This window comes from Acomys minous (genome assembly GCF_964271855.1).
Source record: "Acomys minous genome assembly, chromosome: 10".
NCBI classification, from domain to species: Eukaryota; Metazoa; Chordata; class Mammalia; order Rodentia; family Muridae; genus Acomys; species Acomys minous.
In genome coordinates, this window is record NC_140491.1 from 119,339,522 (window position 1) to 119,351,939 (window position 12,418).

A 12,418-nucleotide genomic window follows, 5' to 3' on the forward strand; every position below is an offset into this window, starting at 1 on the left:
CCATGAGAGGTAAGGAATCTCAGTAATACTTGCAGAGATGTCTTAATCCTATTTTTCAGTGTGCAAGTCTTTCATATTCCTAAGGTGATTTTTTTGATAGAGTCTTACTGTGTAGTACTGACTGTCCTCAAACCTATTATGCAGACCAGGCTGGCTTTGAACTCACAGATATCTGACTATCTCTGCCTCCCTAGTGCTGCGATTAAAGGCATGTACCAACAAGCCTTGCTTTTTTTCTTTCCCACATTTTAATATGAGGCTTGGAGAAGTTTTGAATTCAGCTTCTTTTCACTTCTCACTGTTCTCAGACTTTTCTTTTCAGGTTGTCTGTTCTTTTAAGGTCTTTATGCCTTATCTAATTTAAATTATGTAGGGTATTTCTTAAAATGTATAACTTGGCCAACTTATTAGTGAAAAGTCTCATGATCATTAAACATTAGGAAAAATTCAAACTGAAGCCACAATAAAACACCACCTCACTTCATTGACATTGATTATTAAATAAAAGAAAGAAAAAAAGGTCCCCATGGAATGCCAACAAGCCTGTGATAAATGGAACAGTCAGAAGGTAAATTATCACAAGTGTTATGAGCAACACTGTGGACGTGTCTCATAGTAGAAACAGAAATACCATAAAATATAGCCATATTATTAGTAGAAAGATATATAAAGACAATGATGAAAATTGGTTATAAGATCTCCACATGGTGTTCATTACAATACTAATAACAATTTCACAGATAGAAAATCACTGTAAGTTTCCATTAACAAACAAGTAAAAAATAGTCGACCACTTCCCCTTGATGGGGAGGCCCAGTGGCACTCAGAGGAAGGATAATAGGCTATCAACAAGAGATTTGATACCCTATGATCATATAGAGGGGGAGGAGGTCCCTCTCAGTCACAGACATAAGAGAGGGGGATAGGGTGAAAGCAGGAGGGAGGGAGGAGGAAACAAGGGATGGGATAATAATTGATATTTAATATAAATAAATTAATAAAATAGCCAAGGACAATACAGGCGGTAAACCTTAAACCCCTACCCAGATCTAGCCAATGGACAGAACATTCTCCACAGTAGAGTGGAGAGTGGGATATGACTTTCTCACATACTCTGGTGCCTCAACTTTGACCATGTCCCCTGGAGGGGGAGACCTGGTGGCACTCAGAGGAAGGACAGCAGGTTACCAAGAAGAGACTTGATACCCTATGAACATATACAGGGGGAGGTAATGCCCCTCAGGAACAGTCATAGGGGAGGGGAATAAGGGGAAAATGGGAGGGAGGGAAGAATGGGAGGATACAAGGGATGGGATAACCATTGAGATGTAACAAGAATAAATTAATAAAGTAAAAAAAATAAAAAAATAAAATAAAATTATGTTATTTGGAAAAAAATATTGTATACAAACATAGTAGAATGGTAGCCAGCCATTAAACCATTAAAACCTTGCAATCATGACATGTGTAGAGCCAGAGAATAATCAATATGTCCTAATTAAAATTTAATTAAAAGTAAAAAGTAAAAAGAGGCTCTCTTGGTTAAAAAAAAACCCATGGAGAAAGACACGTGTGCACATGTATGTACAACAGATACCATATGTGTTCATGTGTGTGCATATGCACACACACACACACACACACACACTTTTCTCAGAAATGGTTTGTCTGAGATAAGACACATTTATGGAATAACAACCAAATGCTGCTGAAATCATTTTTGCCTCTTCAAGTGTATGTAAGCCTTTGAGGTTTTAATTCTTTGGGGACCTCGCTCTGAACTATTGTATGTTCCCAGGACGAGCTCCCTGATTGTGTACAGTATTTGAATCAGGGATTGTCTCTTCATGCCCTTGATGGGAAGTTCATTTTCTTTACCAACTGCCTTGAATCTCTCAAGAAAGGGTTACCATCATGCAAGATGTTGAATTATTCTTCCTTCTGAAAAATGGTCAAAGCTTTTGAAGCAGTTAAAGGCAATGCAGAAAGATGTGAGTATATTATATTTTGGACTATAGTATGTGTTTGAAATATGGAGGAGAAACCTCAGGATACATCTGACATTTGTTTTTTAAATTATTTTTTTAGTTTTCTTTTTTATATATACATTTATATTATTACACATATATACAATAAATTACCTACAGCAAGAAGAACCATGAAACAATCAGGAATTATATAATTGTTACATTCATAGTGTTTTGGTAATTTGTATTTGTCAGAAAACATCTTTCCTATCTTGCTGCATCTAAAATTCTGAATGTAAATCAAATATCAATCATATGTTGTCATTATCAACTTAAAACATCTGTCTAGATCTAAAAACATCTTAACAACTAAGCTTACTTGTATAACTAAACTGTCTGATATTCAACTCCATCAGAGACTTGAGAAGGAATAAAATTAATTACCTGAATAGACAGAAAGTATACCTTCCAAAATGAGAAAATGACAGAGACAGTTTGCTGCCTGGTCAGTCACCCAAAACACTCTATAATGTTGGAGCATCATCTTCAGCCTTCTGGCCCAATATCTCTGACAGATATATTTACGAGGCAGGAACTATTGAGGACTTTCTTACTCCATCTTGACAGAGTTTGCCCATCAACCCTGCCTACATCCAAGCTTGCCCATTTTTAGGCAGAATTCTGTCTGTGGTAGAAATGAGGATTTTTTTCTCCAGTAACTCTTGAAACTAAACAGATTTGAAGGGATCATACAGATATATTGTCATAACACTAAATCACAGTATGTGTGGAGTTTTCTGAATTGATCTGCCTGGATTTTGAAAAAAAATCATACAAGATATTTTAATATGAATGTTCTCTATGGATAATATCTAGAGATTTTTAAGTGTTTCATGTATTTTCTTCATAAATGGGAACAAAACATGAGTAGGTGTGTTTTGAATATTATAAAATAATGAAGCCAAGGCAATCATGGCACACATTATGCATACTTTAAAACATGAATTTGTAAATGTGAATATAAAAGCTTTCATTATAAATAAATCTCTATGAAATAGTAATAATGTTCTAGAGAAAATCTAAGACCACATTAGACATGATGGGTATAAGGATTATTCCTTTCACCCCATAGAAGACTCAAAGAAACAAATTCCAGTGAGCAAATAAATAAAACTTAAATAGATAACCAGTGATTGGCAACAGAATAGAAGAGGGGCATACTATATTATCTCTTATCTCCACACAAATACATAGTTGTATTTGGATGATTAAATCTACAAATATTCAGCAACAGGCACTTATTCTTATGGAAACTGGGATTAGTCTGTGTTACTGAACTGAGGTAGCATTATGGAAGTAGCCTTAGTATGATAAGAAAATCACAAACTAAATAGTTGATGTCACCATCAAGTATTTAAAATTATGCATTGGGCTGGAAAAAGTGTGAACAACATGATTGTTATATTTTTTTACTCAAAGAGGAAAATAATTAATTTTCATAAATAGTTGATTTAGTATAAATCATTCTATATAATCATATTGTTCTAGTAAATCTGAAATAGCTAATAATTTCTTAAATTCTCTTGAGGGTTTTCCCTGAACAAAATTTATAATCATTATTTTATATATGTTATCACTATGGTTTGTTCATCCTGAATGACTTGAGAGTTTATATAAAATATGTGAAATATTATATTATTTTAACTCAGTACATCTTTATTTTCACCATAATATGCACCAAAGTGCATACCTCTTACATTCAGAGGAGTAAACTCATGTTTATCATATTATTTTGTTAAAATTATGTATTTTGGATGAGAAATATCAATGCCCCTCTTAATTTCTTCGCTACTAGGCATCTATTATTATTGGTTCTTCATGTCTACTTTAAAATGGCATCATTTATATCATTTAAATATTCTTTCTTTTTAATGTATTTCTTTTATGAATATGAATAACTTTGTCTCTAAACACATTTCAAATAAAATTTCATACTTTACATGAAGGGACTTTATATCATATACCTAGATAGTTCTTAGAGTCACAGAATTTAAGCATATTAAGGATACATTGCCAAAGACTATTCTGCCCAGAGACAGAATCTAGAAATACCTCTTAGTACAGTATTGTTCAACTGCCTGTTACAAACCTGCACACATCAACTTGTCATTGAGTCACAACATAATTTGTAACTGTTGTTGATAGTTTGTAATACAGGAATACACTTTTGTCTCTTAGCAGAACTGAGCTGATGACATGGAAGAAAAGAATGGGACTGTGGTGACTGAGTTTCTCTTTCAGGGCCTCACAAATCATCTCTATCAGAAGATTATACTCTTCATAATGCTTATATTTGTTTATCTCATCACCTTGGGGGGTAACTTGGGCATGATTGCTCTCATATGGGTGGACCCAAGGCTGCACACACCTATGTACTTTTTTCTCAGCCACCTGTCCTTCGTAGATATGTGCTCTTCTTCTTCCATAGCTCCCAGGATGCTGTGTGACATCTTTACTGAGAAAAAAGCCATCTCCTTTGTGGGTTGTGCTATGCAGCTGTGGCTCGTTGGTCTTTTTGTGGGAACTGAATGCTTCCTCCTCGCTGCTATGGCATATGATCGGTACACAGCCATCTGCAAACCCTTGCTGTACACTCTCATCATGTCCAAGAAGGTCTGTGTGCAGTGTGTCCTAGGGCCTTACGTTCTAGCTGCTGTAAATATCACAACTCACACAACACTGACTTTTTGCTTGCCGTTCTGTGGCCCAAACACTATCAACCACTTTTTCTGTGATATTTCCCCACTGCTTTCACTAGCATGTGCTGATGCCTCGATCAACAAGATAGTGCTTGTTGTCTTTGACGGGGCAATAGGAGTGCTTAGTGGCCTGATTATCATAGTTTCCTACATTTGTATCATGATCGCCATCTTGAAGATCCAGACCGCCGATGGGAGGATGAAAGCCTTCTCTACTTGTTCCTCTCACTTGGCAGCTGTCTCCATCCTGTACGGGACTCTTTTCTTCATCTATGTCCGACCTAGTACAAATTCTTCACTTGATACCAATAAAGTTATTTCCCTGTTCTATACTGTCATGATCCCCATGCTTAACCCCATCATCTACAGCTTGAGGAACAAGGAAGTGAAAGATGCATTCAGAAGAAAAGTACAAAGAAAACATTTCCCAACAGATTGGTAAGGCCAAGCCCTGCATCATGCATTAGATGTCAGTGCTGAATATATACTTGAATAGATATATAGAAGAAACAAGTTCTTCCCATTGCTAGATTATTTGAAATAGAAATGGAGAATGCGCATATGTATTACTGCCTGTCTTAGTCTTTCTGACATGATTGGTTTTGCAAAATTATAGGAAGGTGGGTTGAGAACACACACACACATAATATAATTATGTAATAACATATTTACGTAATAACAAGTGAAAATACACTAGGAGACAAAAGGCAAATATTTGCATAATGTTTACCGTGTCTATACTTTTTAATTAGACACAAAGATTAATACTTTCATGAAACCAAAGCACAATGAACTTGATTTTAAAGAATGTAGTAGGAACTAAAGAGATGGCTCATCAATTAAAGATTCCTGCTGTCCTTTCAGAGGACCCAAGTTTGGTTCTCTGTATTCATGTTTTGTGAAGCACAGTCACCTGTAGCTACAACCACAGGGGACCTGATGCATTGTTCTGGCATTTGCTGGCACACCGCACGTGTGGTAGATATTCACACAGACAAATGTGCATAAGCAAAAAAAAAAAAAAAAACCTTTAAAAAATGCTTTTAAAAACAAGAAAATAGGCAGTGAGAGAAACTATTCTTTGTGTTGTTAGTAATATGACTATATATATAGTTACAATCAAAAGGGCAAAAATTAAGAAATTCAGTAAATGATTTATAAGTCACAGACCTGTGATTTGGCAGAATATAAATTTCTAAAAATGTGTGGAAAAACCATTTGTTGTGTTTATTGATCATGAGGCTAAGCTAAAGGCTCATTACAGTGTCTTTTAATGTAGCTGAAAAATTAGTGATTTTCTTTTTTTTTTTTTTTTTTTTTTTTTTTTTTTTTTTTTGGTTTTTCGAGACAGGGTTTCTCTATGTAGCCTTGGCCATCCTGGACTCACTTTGTAGACCAGGCTGGCCTCGAACTCACAGCGATCCGCTTGCCTCTGCCTCCCGAGTGCTGGGATTAAAGGCATGCGCCACCACGCCCGGCAAATTAGTGATTTTCAATGTTAGTGAAACTCTTAGTATGCATACCCATTCCTTCCTGCTGAAGGGCTTCATTTCCATCAAAAAGTTTCCAACAGAAATGATAGACTCAATAAACTTCCAGTCAAGAATAGTGTCACTTAGAAATCGAGACCTTAGGAATAATAGTGTTAATGTAAAACAACAACAACAACAACCCCCCAACAACAACAAAACCCCAAACCAACCAACCAACAAAACAAAACAAACGAACAAACAAAAACATATGACTGCAATAAAAATTGACGAAAATAACTCTAAGTCCACCATAAGAAGAAATTATTATTTTTGAAATGTGAAGCTAATTCAAGAATGATTTAGATGTTTGGAGCCAGAGATGGAGCCAGTGGTTAAGAGTGCTTGATGCTCCTGATGAAGACCCAGATTTAGTTCCCAGCACTCACACCAAGTGCCTTGAAACCACCTGTAACTCTCTTTTTACGGGATTTAACACCCCTTTCTAGCTTCTCTGGCACCCACATACTTGTGGTGCAACATGTCTACGCAGGTGCATGAATGCTCAAATAAATAAACAAACAAACAAACAAACAAATAAATAAACGTACATATTAGATTTTAATTAAACGGCTAGTGGGGAACTATTTTATAGAGTCACAGGTAGGAACAACTAAGCCATAGATCAGTTAGTAGCACCAATTATGTATTCCCAAAGACAAAACCTATATATTGAACAAATCCTGTTTTCATGGGCATGCATGTATAATCCTCATTTCTTATTAATACTTTCACTGTGGTTATGTCATGTCTTCATGTATTTTTTTCCTTTCACCTGTAGTAAGCCTTCATATAACCCCAGGCACACTAGATTAATGGTCATATGTCATTTACTTTGTGCTCATCATGAAATTTTTCTTTTATCATCCAACCATGAAGGCTAGTTTTGCTGTATGTGATAATTCGTACCATCAATATTGTCTTTCAAAGACAGAAATAGTGTTCTGCACACTCCCATATTTTGGAGGTTATGCTAGCTTCACTCTGATAGGCTTGCTTTGTTTATGGCTTGTCATTTCTCTCTCCCAGTTCATAATGATCTCTCTTTGTTCTTTATATTTAATGTTTTAACTATGATGAAAAAATGTGTGGTTCTTTTCTATCTTTCTTCTTTGTAATTCTAAATATACTGTGCATATGTATGGCTGTCTCTATGATGTTATTGAGAATAATATCTTGTTTTTGACATTTTAAAATCCTTATCTTTAATGTTTTATTTTTGAAAATTACATAAAACATTTCCCCCTTAAATCTTTAAATGTCTCTTAACTCCACCCTCAAATTCATGACCTCTTTTATAATTATTAGTGTTATATGTACATGTTACACACCACACACAACTATCAGAATGGCTAAGATCAAACACTCAAGTGACAGCACATGCTGGCAAGGATGTGGAGAAAGGGGGAACACTCCTCCACTGCTAGTGCGAGTGCAAACTTGTACAACTACTTTGGAAATCAATCTGGCACTTTCTCAGAAAATTGGCAACAGTTATACATCTGTACCACTCCTGGCCACATACCTGAAAGATTCTCCACAGTGCAACAAGGGCATCTGCTTAACTATGTCCACAGCAGCTTTATTTATAATAGCCACAATCTGGAAGCAACCTATATGTCCCTCAACTGAAGAATGGACAAAGAAACTGTGGTACATTTTCACAATCGAATACTACCCAGCTATTAAAAATAAGGAAATTTTTGGTTTGGTGTGTGTGTACAATGAATAATGACCTGCAAATACGCACAACTAAAATAATAACTAAGAGGTAGGAAAACAGAATGAATGCATTTCCTAGGTCCTGGATGCTCTCGATGCTAGGCTTCAGTAAGGGAGGAAGGAAGAGGGTTTGGCTGGTAAATGAGTGCCTTGCATTTCAGAGCACACTGGGCTCCAAAAAGAAAGTGGAGGACAGTGGCTAGTCAGTCTCCTTTAATGGGTCCTGGATCCTCTATCCTGGGATACTCCAAGCAGGACCCTAGTGTCCTCTGGCACTGTTTCCACACTTTACGTAAGAACTTTGTCTCTGAACAACATGACCCGCAGATCGGGGTCCCGGGGTCCTGCTCAAACTATGGCACCAGCCAAGGACAATATAGGCAGTAAACTTCGAACCCCTACCCAGATCTAGCCAATGGACAGGATATATGTGTATATGTCATATATGTGTATATATATATATATATCAATCTAGCCACTGAGAAGTAAACTGCCCTTTCCTCAACCACAGACAGCATGCTGTCTAGCCTTTGATAAGCAGGACACAGAAGAAATCATCTGTCAAGCTTTGCCAATACAAGTTAGGCTGTTTTTCATCATTCCTGATTTACAGAAAAGTCTGTTTTATACTAGGCTAGAAGGCAGCAGGTGATGCCTTAATGTTACTGAGAAACCGTGCACGACTGTCCAGGTAGCCAGCTGTCTCTGCCCTTTCTATAGTTTTGAAAGATGCTTACTTTTCACTTTTTGTTTACTCAGGTAATATTTATCCTTCTTAGCTCTCTGATGGGATTGAAGACTAGACAGTTAAATCTCACCATTAAGCCTAAGTTGTTTAGGATTTAAGAAAGTGTTTTAAGGTCAACATAGAAGAGATGAAAAAAATGGAAGAGATGATAAATGCAAGTTGTGATCAAAACTGATTTAAATACAGAACTTTGAACTCACCAAGATAGAATACATAGTAGAGTATTTTCTTCAAGGTTGCCAAATACAAATGTGAATGTAATTGGTACCTGATAATTTTAGTAATTTTTTAAATCATAAGTCTTAATTATCTATGAATTAAAGAAAAAGCTTAGGCTGAGAAGAGAGCTCAGTTGCCAAAAGGGAAGTAGGAGGCCCCGAGTGTGCACTCCAACATCCACGTAAAAAGCTCAATCATGGTGGATCACATTTATAATTCAGTGCAGTGGATTCAAAGACAGGGACCCCTGGATCTGACTGGTCAGCTTTAGCCTAGATGAACCTTCAGGCCTGAGAGACCCTGTCCCAGAAAAGGAAAGAACTGGACAGAACCTAAGAACCTACACCAGGCATGTGAATCTAGGGGCTTTTCTATGCCTGCCCTACCTCACAAATAATGACGTAGACACGTATTATGCTCATTAAAAGCTTCGAGAACTATAGATGGGCAGATACTGAGATATTTTAACCTGTTTGTGCAGATCTGGCCTATTTCCCAGCAACGTGGCCCATCACCTGCCATCTTAGTGGTGCCCTGGCTGCTTATTCTCTCACCTGTGTCCTCATGCCAACTCTCTCTTCTCTCGTCCTCACCTGGAAGCCCCTCTTCAGGATAAGAACTCCCATCTTAGCTCTCCAGCCAACTTATTGTCCATTCAGCTCCTTATTAACCAATCAGAAGTGATGGAGAACAATTTTTACATGACAGTGAGACAGGGATGCTTCATAATAATGCCAACGCCAATGACCAAGCTGCAATAAGAACCCTGGGTAGAAAAAACCCAGTATTTTGAATACAGGGCGAAGGAAACATCCTTTAACATCTCCCCCTTTTAGTCCAATAAAAGGCAGGTTTTAATATTTTGAAGTTTTGCTTTTAGATATTTGATTTTGGGATTATAATGTATTTATAATAAGTTGACGCATTTTTTTTTATCATAGGCCTGTATCCTCTATCCTTCTCAGTTTTTTTAAACTTTACTCTAGTACTTACCTGGTCTGATGTTAACATAACATTATGGAGACATTTTGTTTTAGAAATGGGTGTTTATAGAAGTTATACATGAGCTACCAATGAAATACTGGGAAAGATTAAATATTGATACACATTGTCTTCATGATGGGGATGAAACATCCTATCCTTATTAAAGATGATGACTGACATAATACAACATATGTCATATGACTGGACACTGTTTTCTCTTTTATGCACCCTTCTGTCATGGACAGTGTTTGCTTCCCAGGTCCAATCGTGCCGAATATTTTTCAGCTTTAGTTTTAGCTCCAGCTTTCCTAAATTTTACTCTTCTTTTTTTCTAGATGATTTCCTGCTTAGAAATATTCTCATCCACTTAATTTTTGTGACATATTCTTCTCTAGGAGTTAAATAACTGATGTTCTTTCTTTATTTAAAACATTCCCACCTGGAAGTAAGCAGATGTTGCTTAGAACTAATATGAACTTTTGGTGTTAATGTCTTATCTTTTCAATTCTTATCTAGATGACCTTATGAAAATGTCTACACCAGGGAGTGTTGTGCTACTCTGTGTTGTACACTCTGGATTTCTGTCTGCTGTGAACATGCTGCTATCCATTTGAGCAACAAACCACTAGAAGAAAGCTCATACAATATTAGAATATTATTGAAAATGACAATGTGTAAACTGTGAAATCAGGATTTATGCACCAATTGCCTGTTCAGAATGAAGAGCGAAAATTACTTCAAGTAAGGCAAATGACTGTTTATTGCTTCGATCTTGGCTCATGGAAGATAGGGTCTTTTCACGAGCTCAATGAATGTGTAGGAGAAAGACAGGATCTGCAAGTAAGGAGGGGACTACTATGGATGTGTGAGGGGAAAGAAGTAAAGACATAAAAAAGGTAATAGAGGACATGAAAATGCTTATACGTCATATGCACAGGTAAGTACATTTTGACACTAACTCTTACTCTGTAATAAATTCATATAGGCTGGGGTAAAAATTCAAGTTGAAAAGAGGGCTTTATTAGCAAGTAAAAGCACACATACATACACCACACACCCCCTCATGCATACATACACAGAGTTTTATTAATAACCTATTGTTAAAAATTAATATGTGGCCCTGATGCTTGAGGCCGTGTTAATTTTGTTCTTTCAGGTGTGAGCCCCTGAGGCTAAGCTGCTCTTTAGGGACTTGGATCTGAGCTACTGGTAGCTCCAGGTGAGGTTCTTTATTTTGCACAGTAAGTGGGTGAACACTCACCCAGGAAATTTCTCTTCATGACTGGGCCCATCAGCATGGACAGTTCATCTGCTTCACCAAGTATTTGAAAAGTCATGCTTTGAATAAAGGCCATCACCATGTAGGGTGATGAATCTTTCCTTCTTAGCCAAAAAAAAAAAAAAAAAGGATAATTGTCTTTTAAATGATAAAAGGAGTTCCAGAAGGAATATCCCTGAAGAAGTGAGTGCACTGTAGGTTGAACTGTACAAAGTTTATGAAATAAGGACTAAAAAGGTCAGTCTTAACATTGGAAACCCAAAGTCCCATAAGCTTGAGAAAGTGGTTCATGTATTTTCTTCTGAAGAGTATTGCTTGATGTTTGAATAATTTAGAGTCATTTTAATAGGAATTTATTGTAGTTCTTAAAAACACTAAGATATTTTTGTGTCCTTAAATTTTTCGGCAACTTTTTATCAAGAAAAACACCCATGAGAATAATATATAATATATAATATATATATATAATAAAATAGTATAGAAAGTGCATATAGTTTTGTCAGATTTAAATACATAATTTTACAAGAAATAATGTGCAAATGACAATTTAGATTCTAGCATAAAGACATAGGAAGGACATAAAGATTATGGGACATATTTTATGTAAGGTCCAAAATTGCTTGCAATAAATGAATGAAAACAAACCAATCAAATGAATAGTGGTTGGTCCAAAGCTAAATGCTGGGTGTACTTGTCCTTGCTCCATGCAGTTATCTGTATTAGTATGTTTGGATTGTCATAAACACAAACATTTCTGCATGGTAGCAGTCTCCTACTCCAAATTTCAACTTAATGTATGTGACTTCTGAAAACCATTTATTTAGAGTTATTCAAATAATTTCAATCACTTTATACTATTGAAACTATTTTAATTATGTAGTCACTGCCAGCAATTTGAAAATGTTATATATTTACCTACAGAAATTATCAATAACATCAATACTCTATTTTTTTATTTAAGGAACATAATTTGATCATGTTGCATTAACCAATTTTATTTTAATAAATTATCCTACATGATTCTCTTCTAGGACTTTCAAACAATTGCTCTTCCTTTGATTAATAAATGAAAAATTTATTGTGAATAAAAGGCATAGTTGGCATTTTACAAATGTTATTGATTGATTTAGGCATGTATATCTAAGAATCTTATATAAAATACTAGAAATCCTGAGATATAATTTTATATTACTTTAGATAATTATGATTGA

At 35.8% G+C, this 12,418-nt stretch overlaps 2 protein-coding genes across 10 annotated transcripts in view; both read left to right on the top strand.

Annotated features, from left to right (window-relative positions):
• LOC311606779 (olfactory receptor 5G29) overlaps positions 1-12,418 on the top strand; it is a 53,322-nt gene that overhangs the window by 38,349 nt on the left and 2,555 nt on the right. For 6 of the 9 annotated variants that reach the window (XM_084798187.1, XM_084798190.1, XM_084798185.1 and 3 more), the window contains one exon: positions 10,445-10,669. In XM_084798187.1, the coding sequence (XP_084654313.1) occupies positions 10,647-10,669 (23 nt within the window). In that variant the 5' untranslated portion in view covers positions 10,445-10,646. Of the gene's footprint in view, positions 1-10,444; positions 10,670-10,802; positions 10,825-11,084; positions 11,148-12,418 lie in introns of those variants that run through there. The other 3 variants (XM_084798191.1, XM_084798192.1, XM_084798193.1) reach the window with 2 other exon arrangements.
• Positions 4,056-5,170, top strand: LOC311606809 (olfactory receptor 5G29-like). The gene has a single exon (XM_084798220.1). It carries the CDS (start codon positions 4,224-4,226, stop codon positions 5,166-5,168), a length of 945 nt encoding a protein of 314 aa, XP_084654346.1. The 5' UTR covers positions 4,056-4,223; the 3' UTR covers positions 5,169-5,170.